General features: G+C 35.6%; 1 protein-coding gene across 3 annotated transcripts in view; it reads left to right on the forward strand.

The window, feature by feature from the left end:
• Positions 1–5,976: 5,976 nt before the first annotated feature.
• The window catches only part of DSC1 (desmocollin 1), a 36,973-nt gene continuing 24,179 nt past the window's right edge, over positions 5,977–18,770 (forward strand). For 2 of the 3 annotated variants that reach the window (XM_055235427.2, XM_063612063.1), the window contains exons 1-5: positions 5,977–6,859; positions 9,927–10,011; positions 11,558–11,760; positions 13,007–13,126; positions 14,250–14,405. In XM_055235427.2, coding sequence (XP_055091402.1) covers positions 6,797–6,859; positions 9,927–10,011; positions 11,558–11,760; positions 13,007–13,126; positions 14,250–14,405 — 627 coding nt within the window. In that variant the 5' untranslated portion in view covers positions 5,977–6,796. The remainder of the gene's footprint in view (positions 6,860–9,926; positions 10,012–11,557; positions 11,761–13,006; positions 13,127–14,249; positions 14,406–18,770) is intronic. The other variant, XM_063612090.1, reaches the window with a different exon arrangement.

Raw genomic sequence — 18,770 nt, forward strand, 5'->3', positions numbered from 1 at the left:
AATGGGTTTTATATTTAGTTCAATAGCAAAGAAATAGAAATGGTTTCTTTGAGTATGCATCACATTTGCTGTAGAAGTAATAACACCTGCATTTCAATCTAGCCAACAAATCAATTTATAATGCTCTGGGTGAGTTTTGTGGTTGTTAGTTCCAAAAATGCCAATAGTTTCTCAGGGAAGATTAGATTTTCAACCAACTTACAAAACAAAAATTCGATTTCACTGTCATCGGATTCAATCACAAACATATAATAAAAGGCTAGGTATTAAAAGGAGTAATAACTTTCTGATCTCAAAGAAAGCCCATTTAAGAGATTTACTTGTTAACTTCTTTGGTTTATTTTAAATGTTATAATTTTCTCATAGTTGCAAATACCTGCCGAGATATTAAAAGTGCATAAAGGCCAGGTGCTGTGGCTCACGCCTGTAATCCTAGCACTTTGGAAGGCCAAAGCCTAGATCATCTGAGGTCAAGAGCTTGAGACCAGCCTGGCCAACATGGTGAAACTCCATCTCTACTAAAAATACAAAAATTAGCTGGGCATGGTGGCAGACGCCTGTAATCCCAGCTACTGGGGAGGCTGAGGCAAGAGAATCGCTTGAACCCGGGTAGGGGTGGGGTTGGAAGTTGCAGTGAGCCAAGATTCTGCCACTTCGCTCCAGCCTAGGCCGAAGAGTGAAACTCTGTCTCCAAAAAAAAAAAAAAAGTGCATATGCATCATAAGAGAAAATGCAGCTGCTTGGAAGTCATGAAAAGTACTCAACGTCATGAATAGGCAAATAATTCAAATTCAAATCATGTCTATAATTTCTTTCTCACCAACACAGCAAGATTTTAAAAAATGAAATAATTATTTTCAATTCTTACTAGGATATTTACTGCTGTATTCATTGACAGTAAGAAGGTATTTTGGGGGCCGGGCGCGGTGGCTCACGGCTGTAATCCCAGCACTTTGGGAGGCCGAGGTGCGTGGATCACGAGGTCAGGAGATCGAGATCATCCTGGCTAACACAGTGAAACCCCGTCTCTACTAAAAACACAAAAAATTAGCCGGGCGAAGTGGCAGGCGCCTGTAGTCACAGCGACTCGGGAGGCTGAGGCAGGAGAATGGCATGAACCTGAGAGGTGGAGCTTGCAGTGAGCCGAGATCCAGCCACTGCACTCCAGCCTGGCAGACAGAGAGAGACTTCATCTCAAAAAAAAAAAAGAAGTTATATCGGTACTCTGCTTTGGTGATGCAAGTTAGCTTTATATACCAAAAACCATTATATTCCTTACATTTTGACCTAGAACTTCTGTTTGTGGGTCTACATCTCAAGAACTAATCCTGAGTTCAGAAAAAAGCTTTATGTATTACGGTGGTCTTTACAATAATAAAAGTTGAAAACAAATGTTCAATATTAGGAACTGGTTAAATCAGTTGTGATATTGTTATTTGAAGGAAGTGATTACAGTCATTAACATGGTAGCTATATAGAATTGTCATGACATTGGACAAATTTTATATTATAACTAGGAGAAAGCATGCTACAAAATTACATTCATAGTGCAAGTATAAGAATGTTAAAAATGCTATACACAGAAACCAGACTGGAAACATGTGTATAAAAAGATTATCTTTAGTGAGTATATATTACCCTGCTTAAAATCAACATTTAATAACGTGATTTTTTTTTTTTTTTTTTTTGAGACAGAGTTTCGCTCTGTCGCCCAGGCTGGAGTGCAGTGGCGCAATCTCAGCTCACTGCAAGCTCCACCTCCCAGGTTCACGCCATTCTCCTGCCTCAGCCTCTCCGAGTAGCTGGGACTACAGGCGCCCGCCACCACGCCCGGCTAATTTTTTGTATTTTTAGTAGAGACGGGGTTTCACCGTGGTCTCGATCTCCTGACCTCGTGATCTGCCCGCCTCGGCCTCCCAAAGTGCTGGGATTACAAGCGTGAGCCACCGCGCCCGGCCCAATAATGTGATTCTTAATGTATAACTAATTGATAGTAAGATTCCATCCACGTTAAAAAATACTTTTCAAACGTGTAACTTTGAAGGCCACCAAAGGAAATAATAATTGGAGAAAATAGCAATAAATAAATAAAAATCTAACATATTTGTTATATTCATTTCACCAGGATTTTAATCCTGACCATCATAGAAACTACTTTAACTAATTTTCAAAACATACAGTGGCTCCATGAAGGGACATATGTCTCTTCAACTCTGTATAATCAGCACCATTGGTAGTACTCAGCATACAGGAGGTGCTAATACATAAGTGATGAATAACTAACTAGTATTATTGAAATAACAATTTGAAACAGTAAGTTTAGTGGACATCTGTTGATTTGCTTGCCTGGTTACTTTTTATCCTTTTTTTCTGTCTAGCCTAGCGTTATCTTTGGGCAATCACTTCTTCACCATTTTTTGCCCATGTGGTCAGGCCCACCACTTGACTTTAGGTTTATGTAAAAGATTCAGGCCAGAAGGATTGTGTTTTGCTCAAACTATTGGGAACAAGACATATTCTTTCAACAATGACTTGCTAAACCATTCATTGTTGAAATCCTGGAGGTTCTGGTGGTCATCTTTGCCTCCACACTGGGCAAACTGAAATAATGAAACCAACACAAAAAAGGCAGAGCTAAGAGATGGAGAGAATTTATGCTTAAATCTTAGTGAGGCTATCCCCAGCCTTCCAGTTACATGACCTAGCAAATCCTTTTGTGCTCAACAATTTTGTTTTGTTTTCTCTTAAGCCAGTTTGAGTTAGGTACGTGGGCTGAATAGAAAGAGTTCTGAACTACCCAGAGATGTGTGCTAACATTTCTTTTCATAGGTTTGTCAACAGTTTTGATAATAATGGGGAGTGATTATTTTATATAAAATTAATCACTATTCTACGCAAACAGCCTTGAGAAATCATTGTTAGTAATTATTAGTGCACATGAGTTACTTCTAATTTTTAATAGCCCTTTACCCAGGCAAAAGACTGTGAGTCTAGTGAGATTGAAGGAGTTTCCACTGCAGTACATTGAACTCATGGGAGCCAAGCTTTTTCTTTTTTTTTTTTTTTTAATAGCTAACACTTCTTTTTCTTTGTTCATACACTTCACCCGTACTAAACTCACAAACCCTTTTTTTACACCTGCAGTTTCTGGTATATTTAGTCATTCATATTTAACCCAAAGTGCCTTGTAGTGGCTTCACCAATCTGTACAGCATTCCTACTAGTCTAGGAGTCTTTTAGAATAAATTAGGTTCTCTTACAGAGATACTGGTTCTATCTGTAGATGGCTTTTTTGAGACCCTGAATTTATTCATAATGAGCCCTTTCTGTAAGTTAGTCATAAATAAACATCTCTAATGAAATTTGTCAGTGTATTTCCATAAAATATATTATTTAAATTTATAAAAAGGTGTTTTTCCTTGATGTGCCTTAAGGTTAAAAAAAAAAAAACTACAGAAATACAAGAGTCATGTGGATCTTTACATTTAACTCTTTCTCTACATGACCATAAATGTGTGGTAGAAAACAGATTATGCAATACTTATGTATTTAAAATAAAATATTTTCTTCTATAGGGGTTTCTCAACATTTAATCATTGTTCTTAATTTCTCTTTAAATGGCTAATATATTTAATATTTGCTACAGGGCCTCTTTTTATCTTATCTTTTGAACTGGAAGGATAACTTCATGTTCTTCACCATAAAGTATGCCTTTATTTTAATGTCATAAGATTTCCGGCTTCTTTTTTTCTCCCTGTATGATGCTTCTCTCCTAGAAAAGGCCAGAGCCCAGTATGCAACCCCTTAACTATTTGTTCAGGGAATAAACCTATTCATGTATCTTTAGGTAGCCTCTACATAAGAGACCTTGGATTTGCAATAACTTTGTGTTTGTTTCATTTGAAGTTCAGTCTCTTCAACTTTTTATTGTATGCCGAGGCAATTACATGGTGTAAAATATTAGTGCTTGCTCTGAGCCAGACACTGTTGGAAGTATTTTCTTTATAATATCACATTTAATCTTCATAACAACCTATGAATTAGCCACTATTATTGTCCCCATGTTATAGATAAAGAGACTGAGGCACAGAAGAGTTAACTAACTTGCCTACGGGTTATACTGCGAATAAGTAGTAAAGAGAGGATTTGTACCCAGGCAGTCTAGCTTCTAAGTCCAAGTTGTTAACCACTATCAATCTTTTGCTTAAGCTTATTAATTTAGACATAGATTAAAACAAACATACATATAGAAATAAAAATAAAATAGAGCTTGCAGTGGTTTGAATGTCCCTGCCAAAAGTCATGTTGAAATTTTGTTGCCATTGTAATGGTGTTAGGAGGTGGGACCTTTAAAAGTTGATTATGCCATGAAGTCTCCACCCTCGGGAGTGGGTTAGTTATCATGAGAGTAGACTTCTGATAACTGGATAAGTTAGGCCACTTCCCTGTCTGTCTTGTGCACTGGCTTCTGTCTTCTGCCTTCCATCATGGGATGACCCTCATCAGATGCCCATGCCATGCTCTTGGACTTTCCAGGCTCCTGAACCATGAACCAAACAAACTTCTGTTTTTGTTTTGTTTTGTTTTTTAATAAATTACCCAGTCTATGATATTTCTTTACAGCAATAGAAAACAGACTAAGACAGAGCTCTTACTGAATAATCTAATGGCAGAAAATTGGAATAAATATGTCTTGTTTTCATTTAATTTTAAGGTAGATTCACGTTAAAGGAAGAGTCAATAATTTGTAATAATAAATTATTTTTTCCTATAAAGTACCTATATTTTATTTTTAGGAAACCTTTGTGTGCAAATACAAAATATGGGAGAAATAGTAATGTAACAGATTTGCAAACCAATAATTTAGGGTTAGCTTTTACACAAGCTTTTCTATTACCTTTGAGAAAGATAGATAATGGGAAAAGAGAGCAAGCAGAAAGTAGGCCAAAAGAAGTAGGATCAGAACATCAATTTCCCAGAACTGTGGAGAGTATTCTGGATTCGTTTGAATTGAGCAGTGCCTGGAATCTCTTCATCCAACCAATATATGCCATTTTTTCAGTAACACCAATTTAATTTTACTCTTCTAAATCTTCCTAGTTCAGTGGAGAATATCATGTTATAGAAAGAGGTAATGATAACTTCATTAGCTGAAAAAAATATTTTTCTATTTTCTAGGGTTGGAGAGTTTGTCTTTGAATTATTTAAGCTATATGACTATCTATTTATCTGTCTATCTAAATATATGCTTAGATGATGCTTAAACATGCACAGAATTATACTTGGCTCTACACACATACATCTAAGTAATTTTTCTATTTCCATATTCCCATTCTTTCTTCCAAAATGCCAGATATAAAAATATTCCATTAAAGTGACTGTATTTTCTGACTGAGAAATCAAATTCCAATGCAGTCACAAAATATGTGTATTAGTGGGTATACCACTAGCAATAAAATACTACAAGATATCTTTTAGTTTTTTTTCTCCTGGGTCATTCATTTTCCAAATCTTCCTAGCTTCTAATTCTAATGAAGCAGTTACATTTATTTCTGTCTCTACATACAAGAAGAAATTGTTCCCATTGTCAAATAAGCTGAAGAAAATCTTTCATTCCTCCCTTCTCAGCAGCATGGGTGTTGGGCTCTACCTTAACATTTGAAAATATTTATCCTCCTCTCCTAACTTCCATCACTGCCATTGAGTGCAATTGATATCATTGAGCTCACTAATTTGGGACAGGAATAATGATGCTAAAGCTTTTACTAGAAGAATCATTAAGGTTTAAAAAAACCTACACTTGATGGCCTTATTGTACCATTAAGCTAGGATATCCTATGTGTAATGTACAAGTAATTAGGGTGACTGGAGTGATTTTAGAGAGACTTGGTCTCAAAGATTGTAGTTGTCCTTGAAAAAATATAAGGGTAAAAAGCAATGGCATCATGTACAACAAAACGAAAGCCACAAGAAAGATTATATGCTAGCTATTTCTTTATTCTCTTTCTTTTATGAAGTCTTTACACTCTGATAAGTTCCTTGTGACATCTAGAGAACTAACCACAGTGAATAGTCAATAACAAGAAGTAGATACAATGCCTTTATGAAGTTGCTGCTTTAAACTGGAATGCCAGCTCTCTAGCAGAACTACAGTGTTCTACAGGACCGACGACACCTAAATGCTTAGATGGGAGATAACTTCTGATGAGTGTGATTACACATGCTTAGGTCCTCTGATTTGCCAATGGCAGTTGAGGAGGCATCACTTCCTTGCATGGCGTTTGTGCACAATTTATGTTTGTACCTGGGGGCAAGATAGGTTAATAAGGCCAAGAAGGAGGAGAGGCTGTGGGAGTGGGTAATAATTGGGGAGGACTTCACAGCATCAACCTGGGGGAAAGGGAGGAGGGCTGAGGATGAAGGGTGTTCCCTCCTCCTTCTGCCTATGTGTTAAGTGGCAAGATAAATTTTGAAAGCTGCTGTGAGGAGGAGCTACAGACTGGGTTTTGGGGTGTTTTGTACCCCACCCTCCTCACTTGTAGGAAAGCCTCTTTGCATTTAGACGTAATTGAACTGGAAGGAAGGAGACTGGCCAGGGAATAGGGGGAAAGAAATTCTCCTGTTGCTCCTCCTACTGTTTATCACTTGCCTTCTGACTGTCTTCCAAACCAAGCTCAGCTGCATCAAGGTGGCAGCAGAATACCCTGTGCAAGTGCCAGCGTCTTCTTAGCCGCTCTGTGCATCCCAGGCTGCCCTGTTATCTGGCCACCGTCCCTGGCCATTGGGACTGCTTCTGATGGCTGTGGCCTCCGCTGCCCCAGGGAGCATCTTCTGTAAGCAGCTCCTTTTCTCTCTCCTGGTGAGTAACAACCAAAGGATTAGGGAATTCAAGCATGTTACTACCTGCTTCCTCTCTGCAGTTTGGGCTTGAAACAGACTAGGAGTGAGGATGGGAGGCAGAGAAGAGAGATTGGGGAAAACAAAAACAGATCTGAGGAAGATTCAGGGAAGAATTGAGAAGCTTGGGATTCAGGATGGAAAGTGTTCAGCTTACTTCTCAAGCACCCACTGCCACAGTGTTAAAATTTTTCAAGGGAATCCCTCTTCCATCCTGCTGTGGTGTTTTTCTAAGAGTAGAGAAATGAATTCATTCCTTAGGCATTTGGCCCAGAAGTTTCTGAGGTTTACTTCTGCTACTGGTGATTACATAAACTCATGTTATTTAACATGCTGAGTTCTACTAAGCTGCAAAAAAAGAGAAAGGATTCTGGATGAACATGCAAATTATCCAGGACTTCTTGAATTTTACCCATGAAGCAGTTTAAGCAAAGAATAGTTTAAGACAAATAACAAAAATGTGACTGTCATTGAAAATATCCTTAACTTGGCTTCCACTTGGGTTTTTAATAGCTTTGTAACTGTAGGGTGCTATTTTTTCTTTGGTGGTGAGGGAAGAGAGGGGGGTTATTTCACACATCCGTCCGTCATTTCTGAGGTGTGAATTTCCTTTTTTTTCATTTTAGCAAAATATTTTAGTTTCAAAATATATTTTTAGAAATGGCAGGTATGGGGACAAACATTTTCTCCATGTAAATAATATACAATGCAGGGTCGATGGTCAGCTTCTCATCCTGTAACTGCTTAGGGAGACGATAACTCAGATACCATCTTGAGTTAGTACAAGTTTGTAAAATGTGGTAAAAATGTTCCAAAGGATTCTATCCACATTTCTTTTGCTTCTGATCCCTGTACTGTCTAATATCTCTTGGACAATTCATCTCCTGTTCATTTATTTCTGGCTCTGAAACTGACTAAAATGGTGTCACTAAGCCACTTAGTGATTTAACCTGAAGACGGGATTAGTATTTAATGAATGGAAACCCTCAGTGGCTCTGCCTGCAGAGGGAGGACCATCAACATGGAATCCTAGGACAAGAAGGAAAGAAGATGGGAGTGGGAGTGAAAGTGTGGATATAACCTATAAGAATGTCTCATATATTTTATATATATATATATGTACATTTATATATATATACATACACATATACATATACAGTCATGCTCTGCATAACAATGCCTCAGTCAATGAGGGACTACATATATGAGTGGTCCCATAGATTATAATGGAGCTGGTCTGTATAGGTGAACCATTTTTTATCTTTTGTATTGTATTTTAATGTATTTTTTCTATATCTAAAAATATTTAGTTACACAAATACTTACAATTGCCTACAGTATTCAGTAGAGGAACATGCTGTACAGGTTTGTAGCTTAGGAACAATAAGCTATACTATATACTATACACCTAGGCTGTACCATGGTGCATACCATGGGGTATACACATATATATACCATGGTGCATACCATGGGGTATACACATATATATACCGTGGTGCATACCATGGGGTATACACATATATATACCATGGTGTACACCATGTAGGTATAACCCAGGTGTGTAGTAGACTATATCCTCTAAGTGTATGTAAGTACACTCTATGATGTCTGCGCAATGATGAAATCACCTAACGTTGCATTTCTTAGAATGTAAGCAATATATGACTGTGTGTATATATACACACATACACACACATACGTATATAGGTATAGGTATATGTACAGGTATATGCATATATATGTGTACATATGTATATGTATCTGTGTATATATATCCTAATTACAAAATGCTCTTTCCACATTATATACTTAGACAACTATTAACAGTATGGTCTATGCTTAGAAAGTTCTTTAAGTACAATTTAGTATGTTCCTTGGCATTAGGGATGATCATATTTTAAAGTTAAATAAATGTGAATGTCTCATGTTTTAAAAGTGGTTTTTAAATTAGGACTAAATAAAAATGTGGCGCTTTAATTCCAGATTTCTACCTAACATAGATTTGTAAAATTACAAACTATTTAATTAGACTGCTACAGTATATCTGATAGACTTGAGTTGAGCTGGAAAAGAAGCGTACTTCCTTAATATGGATGTTAATCCATTCTCTTTCCTCCTTGCAAGTAATGGGTCCTGTAATTCTGGAATTCAGAGAAAGCTGAAAGTTGATCATAAAATTGACCTACATGTTTCTGGAAAACCTAGCTCTAATCTATCTTATATTTAAATAATAAAAAAGCAGTTATTTTGATGAAGAGAAACAGAAAATTCCAATAAAAAGAAGTAAAATATATTTTGAACCTATAGACATTTTTGAAATGATAGCTTTTCTTTTGTTTTTCAGATAGTATCTATGTCTTTGAACTACCTAGGTTTTAAAAACAATAGCTGGGTCTTGAATTTAATTAAAAATCTTTACCAATTTGAAGGATACTCTCCATATTTTGACATATATTTCTTTTTAGATTAGTCATGTGATTTGAGACTATTTAGATTTTGAAGTTTTGGCCAAGTCAGTCTGAAAATTGATTTGAGAACAATGATTTTTGGGGGGCATTATTTTTTTGTGAGGTTAAAAAAGCCCTTAACTATTTTCTAGACTTCATCAAATATAACTTCAAATAGTAAAAATGATGATTAGAGAATTAGGACATATATGTAATTATGCATTTCAGAGTTAAGTATTTTCTTCATGTTAAAAATCAGAATGGCATTTATGAATGGTCTTAGAGATGTATAACTTCTATATAAAGTCAATGGTTTGTGAAATATTTTCTCGCACTGACACAATATGATTTAGATTCTAAGAACTACTATTCACTTAATTTTTTTCATCGATAAATAAATGACAGTGTTATTCCTACAGCTATTCTCTTTGCTGGTTCCTTTTAAAGTGAGTATTAAAAATGTAAAGAATTAAATGATTAATTTGTTTCCAAAATTGACAATATTTTTATCAATAAGAAAAAGCTATAATGTGAAAATTTGTGATCAAATTCAATTCCTGATATTTTTTATTTTTTTTTGAGGTTTTAATATTACTTTGTGATGCTTGTCAGAAAATTTATCTTCGAGTTCCTTCTCATCTTCAGGCTGAAACACTTGTAGGCAAAGGTGAGAAACACTATTAACAATTTCGTAGTTGTAACTTGCCACATTTAGCTTCAGGCTGCTCTCGTCAAGTTTGGGATAAAAGCCATATAGTAGCTACTTGAAGTTAAAATTGGACTTACAATAAAAGATAGGCTACTTGTTTTTTGGTAGTGGTTAGAAATAATTAAAATACCAAAGTTAGTTGTATACTTCTCTTGCCAAAAAAATTAGCAAGCATCAGAAGGCTGAATTATCTTGGATTACGTCAAACAAAGCAAGGCACCAAAACCAGGAGCATATTCTAATTTGTATAAACTAATCTGCTGCCAAAATTTCAAAGCCAAGATTCTTTAATTGATTAGACATGAAATGGATGTCTCAAAATCTAAATGCCCTCAATAAAATTTGTACTTGAGGTTGATTACAATGAACAAGTATCCACCAAGAATAAATGTGACATATTTCACAGAATAGCTTGTGAAAATCAAATAAAGTTTTGGTGGGTCTTAGTATCTCTGAAGTATAAGTTGGTTGTTCTGAGTCCAAACGTAAAATTTTTTCATAAAGGTTTTTCACTGGCTTTGAGTTAACATGTAAAAAAATTACAAACTGAATACAGAAATGGTATCTTTTCCAAGCCAGATGTTGTTTTGCCCAGTGCTTTAAGGTTTGAAATTAATAAACAGTCCACACTCTAAAGACACATAGTAAATACACTAAATGTGTTAAATATGAATCTGTAAAGGAGGTAATTTGATAATAACCACAATGCATTGCGTTTACTGAACCTTGAAAGGTATTACAGAAAGATTATTTGCAATATTACTGGGAAATATTACTTAAGAATAGGCTAGCTTTCTTATTTATTTATTTAGAGACAAAGTCTTGCTCTGTTGCCCAGGCTGAAGTGCAGTGGCACTATCTCTGCTCACTGCAACCTTCACTTCCCAGGTTCAAGCAATTCTCCTGACTAAGCCTCCTGAGTAGCTGGAATTACAGGTGCATGTCACCCTGCTTGGCTAATTTTTGTATTTTTAGTAGAGATGGAGTTTCACCATATTGGCCAGGCTGGTCTAGAACTCTCGACCTTATGATCCTCCCACATTGGCCTCCCAAAGTCCTGGGATTACAGGTGTGAGCCACCTAGTTTTCTTATTTTTGGCAAGATAGTTTTAACTATCAAACTATTGCAAAAAGTTCAAAATCTACTGACATCATACAGTTATACCACTTATGACATAAAAAATCAAGTTTGTATACACATATATAAATTTATACACACACAATAATTAAGAGTTCAAAGGAAAGAGAATAAAATCAGTGACACTAGGAAAATATTTTATTTCTTAAATTAATGTATGACGAAGGTAGTGGAAAATGTGACTCCATTAATATAATTATTTAATTTTCACGGCCCCCACGTTTTAGAATAGCAGGTGCTGAGCGCTTTCGAAATGTAACCTCCCTTTTTCTGCTTCTCATGCCCTAACTCACGGCTGTCATTCCTGTAAAACTTGTTCCATTCCTGTTTCATCTGACAAACTGCTGTGATATTTCTTCCCTGCAGTGAATCTGGAGGAGTGTCTCAAGTCGGCCAGCCTAATCCGGTCCAGTGACCCTGCCTTCAGAATTCTCGAAGATGGCTCAATTTACACAACACATGACCTCATTTTGTCTTCTGAAAGGAAAAGTTTTTCCATTTTCCTTTCAGATGGTCAGAGACAGGAACAACAAGAGATAGAAGTTGTACTGTTAGCAAGAGAAAACAAGGTATAAGGCAAGGGCTTAATTAAGCAGCCTAGCACAGTAATCTGCTTACGGGAGTCCTTCATGTTTCACGTGTTTTAACGTGTTTCACGTTAAAACCCATGCTATTGAACGACAAATTTGTCTTTTCCACTTACAATTAGTGTAAATAAAGACTAGACTTTTAAGGAGTGGCAGAGCTATTTACAAACTTTTATAAAGATGAATGACTCTGTAGACCGGGAGCAAAGTAAGAATATCAAAGTTTTCTAATAGTGATTTCACGTTTGGGAATAAAAGAACAAACCAACCTGAGGAGCAAGGACAAGACAGGGGTGGGTCTAAAACTCAGCGAAATGTGATTCAGGCTGGAGATGTGGGCTCCACCCTGTGCGGCTCTCTTGCCACTGATTGCGGGTTTGAGTCTCTCTTTAAAGAGGAGAAGAGACTGTCTAAAGCTTACTCCCATCTTACTAGAAAATTCTATAGGGGAGCCTCTGTCTTCAGAGAGTGGAGGTGTGGCCAATCCACAGGATTGGTTTGAATGTTTGATTCTAGACTCATTTTCTTGCATTGAGTGGTAGAGATCAGTTCAGAAAGCAGAGAGGAAAAAGTTGCTGGAATTCACATCTCATTTTCAGCAAATTCACCACAATGAATTTCGTCTTATAAAACGAATATAAGAAATTCGTTTTATAAGAAATATAAATCATTTCTTAAAAAATGATTCTATTTGTGAGAGGATTTCCCAACTAAATTCTTTTTGATTATATGAACTCCTCTTAATATACTTAAGACTTTAAAGATGTTATTTTATATCCACATTAAAAAATCCCCACATTATATAAAATCAAGTATACTTGAGTAAATGCTGACCTGTGTCCATATAGAGGTATAAATGATTGTATTGTAGAGCGAGGGTTTTAACAGATTTTGGTTGTACCACTCCTAGTGGAATAAAGTTGATCGTTAAATATTTATTAATGAATTATCTATTTTGGGGGGGTTTATACTTTCTCAAAGTGGCGTCTTTCCAAATGCCCTATACATTTCCTGGTGGTTAACTGAGTAAATAGAGAAATAGGTAGAACTGAGTAACATAATGTAGTCTGAGGTGTGTGTGTGTGTCTTATCAATAGAAATGCTTTGCTGACTAGCCATGATATTGTAATGTATAACCCTTACATCTGCTTGTTGATGTATGTGTAAAAAAATCAAGTTCCAAAAATGATAAGCAATGCTACATTTCTTTGTTTCTTGTCAAATGTAGGCTCCTAAGAAGAGACATACCAAAGACACAGCCCTCAAGCGCAGCAAGAGACGATGGGCTCCTATTCCAGCTTCATTGATGGAGAACTCATTGGGTCCATTTCCACAACACGTTCAGCAGGTGCATTTCACTTATTTGATTTTATACGTGTCCAAATTTTTTTTGTTCTTAAACTTTTCATTCGAATTGCACAGCATATTGAATCAGAGCTTTAAACTAATGGTACAAATAATGATCATCTATTCACCAGAACTAGAGTCCCGTAGAAGTGACTCAGTATATCTTATTACTTTCTTACAGATATCATATTTAGAAATTTAGAAACAAATTTTATATTTGGAGTTTCTGGTGTTTCTGGTGCTCTTAGGTCTATGTCTAAATTCACCCAAATACTATGCTAGACTTGTTAACACTAATGTACAGAAGGCACACCTACATGTTTTGCATAGTTCAACTCTTGCTTAAACTAACACTCATCTTTTATAAAAATGACCTGTATTTCTGCTTACCATGTAAGATTGCATCACTGCCACATAGCTGGATTGCAAACATAGAACAGTTTTGAAATTTTGGAGTGTAATGGCATCAACTCAGCTCACTGCAACCTCTGCCTCCTGGGTTCAAGTGATTCTCCTGCCTCAACCTCCCAAGTTGCTGGGATTACAGACACCCACCACCACGCCCAGCTAATTTTTGTATTTTTAGTAGAGACAAGGTTTCGCCATGTTGGCCAGTTTGGTCTCGAACTCCTGATCTCAGGTGATTCACCTGCCTAGGCCTCCCAAAGTTCTGGGATTACAGGTGTGAGCCACTGCACCCGGCTAAAATTTTCTAATTCTTGAGGAATTAATTGTGGAAGAAAAGTTGCATTACTTCTAGTTTTATTATCACATAATTTTCAATTCCAAAGAATTTAAAATCATGGAAACTGTTACTATTATTTATATGACGATAAGAATAAGTAGATAAGACTTGAAAAGTGTATTACTCCGCAAATTTTATAGATATACAAATGACAAAAAAGTTGAGATCAAATAAGTGACAGAATTTGTGGCTTTGCACAATGCAAAATGCAAATAAAAATTCGGAAAACATGGCAGATAATGGGCACCTAAGTGGAAGAAAGAAAGAATAGGAGAGTAGGAAAGAGGGGTAGTGGTAAAAAAAAAAAAACCATCACAAGAGGTTAGGTTGAAAATATTCATCATGAAATGTTTGTTCTATTCCTAAATTATTACTGCAGATCCAATCTGATGCTGCACAGAATTACACCATCTTTTACTCCATAAGTGGACCAGGCGTGGACAAAGAACCCTTCAATTTGTTTTACATAGAGAAAGACACTGGGGATATCTTTTGTACAAGGAGCATTGACCGTGAGAAATATGAACAGTTTGCGGTAGGATTATTGAAATATTTATTCATAATTATATCTTTATTACTGGCTTACTAATATTTTCAACTATGCTTGTTTACCTAAGAATCAATTATTTGATTTAATATTCAAGATATTAATACGCAATATAAACTTTAAATTTCTATTTACCATTGATGAGGAAAAACAGTGGATCTAATAAGGGAAGTGGTGGGGGAGGTAAAGAAAATATAACCATAGAATTTTAAAGGATATTTTTTGGTTTGTAATCCTGGAGAAATAACAAAGAGTTTTACTGAATTTAAAGTTATCTATAATAAAATGACTCAATTATTCTCAACCATGGCTGTACGTTATAAGTCATGTGAGAACTTGAAAAAAAATACTGATGCTTGGACCCATGCCCAGGTATTCTGATTTAATTGTTCTGGGATGAGATCCAGTCATCCAACGTGATTCTAAATGTGTTAAGTGTTGGATCCACTGCCTTAGCCCCTTACATAGCTTTTTTTTTTTTCATTCCTTTCTCTCACTATTCTTCAGCAATGAGATCACTTAGTACCATTTTACTTCCTTAGTAACCCAGAACAAGTTTATCAATTCATTTGATTCTATCTTATCCTACCCAAAGACAAGACAATTCTAACTCTTCTGATAATTAAATCCTTTTGTTTCTGTTAATTTTATATAACTCTTTGGTGGACTGATGTCTCATCTGATGAAATGAGATATTCATAGTAGGTTTTTGGAATGGTGGTGAATAAAACTGATTAAGCGTTTATTGTCTTGAATGATAAAAGAGTATAATAAAGTTCTTTGCTAAAGGAGCATATAAAAATGAAACTTATCTCATACTTGGGCAGTTTAGAGAGTAATATCTTAGCAGACATCTGGAGAATGAGTAGTAGTTGGTGGCCACCTCAAGGCAGTTATGAAAGAAGTTAACAAATGTGGGGAGGGGAAGTGGTAGACAAGTGTTCCAGGAAGATGCATCAGAAATGGAAATATTTACTTGTTAAAAAGAAATCAACAATAACAACAAACTCTGGCTGAAGTGTAGTTTGAAGCTAAGGAAGAGTGTGAAATATGAAGCTAGTAAGTAAAAAATAGAGAGGTAAAGACCTTATAATTCATCCTAAGGAGATTAGATTCTATCCTAAGGATACCCTCCAAAGCAGTCTATAAGGTAGTGAAAAATTTGAAACTGTATAAATTTTCCACTTTAGATGTTTCATAATTAAATACAAAATTCATTGTGGGATTGTAGTAGCATATTTTCTTTATAATTTTATGTTCTCTTCCAAATTCTCTAGAATAAACATATTTTACTTCTAGTAATATAACACACTTTTACTTTAAAAAATAGTGTATGCAAGTTCTTACAGGAGAAGTAAGCTAAGCACCATTGCAATCACTTTGATCTTTCTATTCATAAACAAATAAATAACTGATAGAAAGTAAGTTCTCTGCTGCTTTTACGGTTTCTTTACTAGAGAAAAGATCTAACACTAGAAGTCACTCTTGAAGAGATATAAAAAGCTGCCTACTCTGTATATTGCAATATCCACTTCATTTTCAATTTTGCTGAGGAATTGTTTGATAGGGTTCTGTTTGCCAACCTGCTTTCTATCTTTGCTTCTTACTGTGATCATTGCCAGAGGGAAAAGGAGAGAATAGTTTATAATTAAAAATAAGTAACTTTGCTATTTTTAACATTTAAAAAAATGTAAATAAATAAAATAGGTTGAAATTTATCCTCAAAATTAAACTTTTAAATAATTTTCCCTCAGAATTACCCATGTTTCTGTAGGTCCCATTAACACAGTTAAGTTTGAATTGGCATTAAGAAACACCACTTGCAAATTAGTAAAGTTCATTAAGTGAGATACAGCAACAAGATGTAAACCTGATGCAATTATAAAATCACTTGAAGCAGGATAGAAGACTTCCCTGTCAATGCAGAGGTTAAAATTAAGATAATATGTTTTTAACGTAATATACTTTAATAATAGTTTTCTATCAAATCTAGTTTCACTTAATTTTTAAAATATTGAATAATGTACGTTTCTGGGAATTAGTAGATCCTAAGTGTCTGTTCCTTTCCTTGTAGCCTCAAATAAATCACAACCTCCTAGAGTTCACTTTCTTCTTTGTTTATGGGCTGCTAGTAGCTGTGTTCCCAACCTCGGTAGTGTTCTGATCATTAAATGCCGTAACATCAGTGATACCACTATGTAAACTGTAAAAGTTGTTGAAGATATTCTAATGGTAGATTCAACAATACACATGCTCTAGAATTTTGTCCTTAAACCTGGGAATTTTCATGGAATTTTCTAATTCTTTGGTTTTATATAAGCCATATTCATGTTAAGTATTAAAAATAAATTATTTTTATTTGAAATAATTTGATTTCATAGATTTGGGAGTAGTAGCCATAAGTCTAATTCAATACATATTCAAAGAATAGTTATATAAGAAGGGAACTTTCTTCAACAATTCCAAGTGACACTGTGAAAGCAGCTGCAAACTTCCTTTCTCTCTGAGTGTTGGGGATAATCTGTACCTTTGGAAAAGTTAGTTTCAATCTGCTCCTTTCTTACCTATTCCTATTCAACCAGAACCTTACTATCTTTTACTATCTTGTTTTTTTTTTTTTTTTTTTTTTTTGATATAAGGTGTCACTCTGTCTCCCAGGCTGGAGTGCAGTAATCCGATCTCGGCTCACTGCAACCTCTGCCTTCCGAGTTGTTCAAGCAATTCTCCTGCCTCAGTCTCCCGAGTAGCTGGGATTACAAGTGCCCACCACCACGCCCAGCTAATCTTTGTGTTTTTAGTAGAGACAGGGTTCCACCATGTTCGCCAGGCTGGTCTCAAACTCCTGGCCTCAGGTGATTCACCCACCTCGGCCTCCCAAAGTGCTGGGATTACAGGTGTGAGCCACTGTGCCTGGCCTCTTGTAATGTTTATTTTCTCTTCTGGGCACACAAGTCGATTCATTCTCTTCATATATGTGCTGTTAATTCACATTCTGTACCCACTCAGCTTTGGTGTTACTGCTGTCTCCTTTCTCTGCCCCGTCTACTGAATGCCTGACACTGTCAGGCCAAACTCAAGTCCCTATTTCTGTCAGCAGCTGTTTGCATTTTTCCAAAGATGACAGCAATTTCAGCAATATATAGTGTGAAAGGGCTAAAAGAGATGAGATTCTTCAAGCTACAGAATAATTCAGAGGAAACTATATCACAATAACACACACATGACACTAAATAACACACTTATAACCTAGCTAAAAATACAACTAATAATATTCTAAATTATTTTTTATTATAACAACACTTAAGTATATTATTATTGCTTTTAATACAGAATGATGGAAACAGTAATAAAACCATTACCTCTATTGAGTTTTTTGAAATTGTTGCTTTGTTGACTAAATAACATATTTATAATGAGTTACTCTATCATATGAACATAAGTCAATTCTCCTAGAGAGTTAGGCTCTGTTTTAATGTTAAGCTAATGATGATTCCAATTTTGATTTATTTTGGAGATATTTGGTTCATTATTAGCACAATAAAACAAAACCAGGATACTACCTGAAACAAAATCACCAACTCTGAATCAGTGGAATGTGAAATAATATTTACTTGTAGTCAAATAACAAAAATATTATTTCAAATTACAAATGAGCATATGGTGGGAAGCAGATGATCTTCATTTCCATTGAAGAGAAAAACTAAGACAAATTAGTCTAAATTATAGCAGTGTGGACTTAGTAGGTTGGATAAGGAGACTTGTTAATACCATTTTAATGAGGTAGAAAAATTCATTACAAGAGATGCAATAGAATCTTTATGAAAATTTTTACAGAAGGATAACTTAAGAGGTAGTTTGTCTTCCTAAAAGGAAAGATGAGTAGAATTGAATGCAAAAAGCTATTTATTGAAGACTTACCCAAGGTAAGGCACTGTGTTACTGTGTCAGGTACTTCTGGGATACACATATTAGTAAGTCTCAGTCTTCACGCCTGAGAGCAACTGTAATCTAATAGAGATATAAAACCATTTTATAGTTTTATCCAGCTAAAATATAAAAATGACAGCATTTTAAGGAATAAAAATCCACATCATCTATACAAAGAGAAAGGGTTGTTAGGAAGGGTGACTAATGTTGATACCTGAATGTGCTGGTAGTGATGATGATAATGATGATGTGACAGTGGTAGTGGTGCTGATGATAGTGGTGGTGGTGACGGTGGCGATGACGATGACAGTGGTGGTAGTGTTGGTGGTGGTAGTGGTAGTGGTGATGATAATGATAATGGTGATGATGGTAGTGTGGTGATGATGGCGCTGATGATGATGCTGGTGACGATGATGGTGGTGGTGG

Source organism: Symphalangus syndactylus, chromosome 1 (assembly GCF_028878055.3).
Source record: "Symphalangus syndactylus isolate Jambi chromosome 1, NHGRI_mSymSyn1-v2.1_pri, whole genome shotgun sequence".
In the NCBI taxonomy this organism is placed as follows: Eukaryota; Metazoa; Chordata; class Mammalia; order Primates; family Hylobatidae; genus Symphalangus; species Symphalangus syndactylus.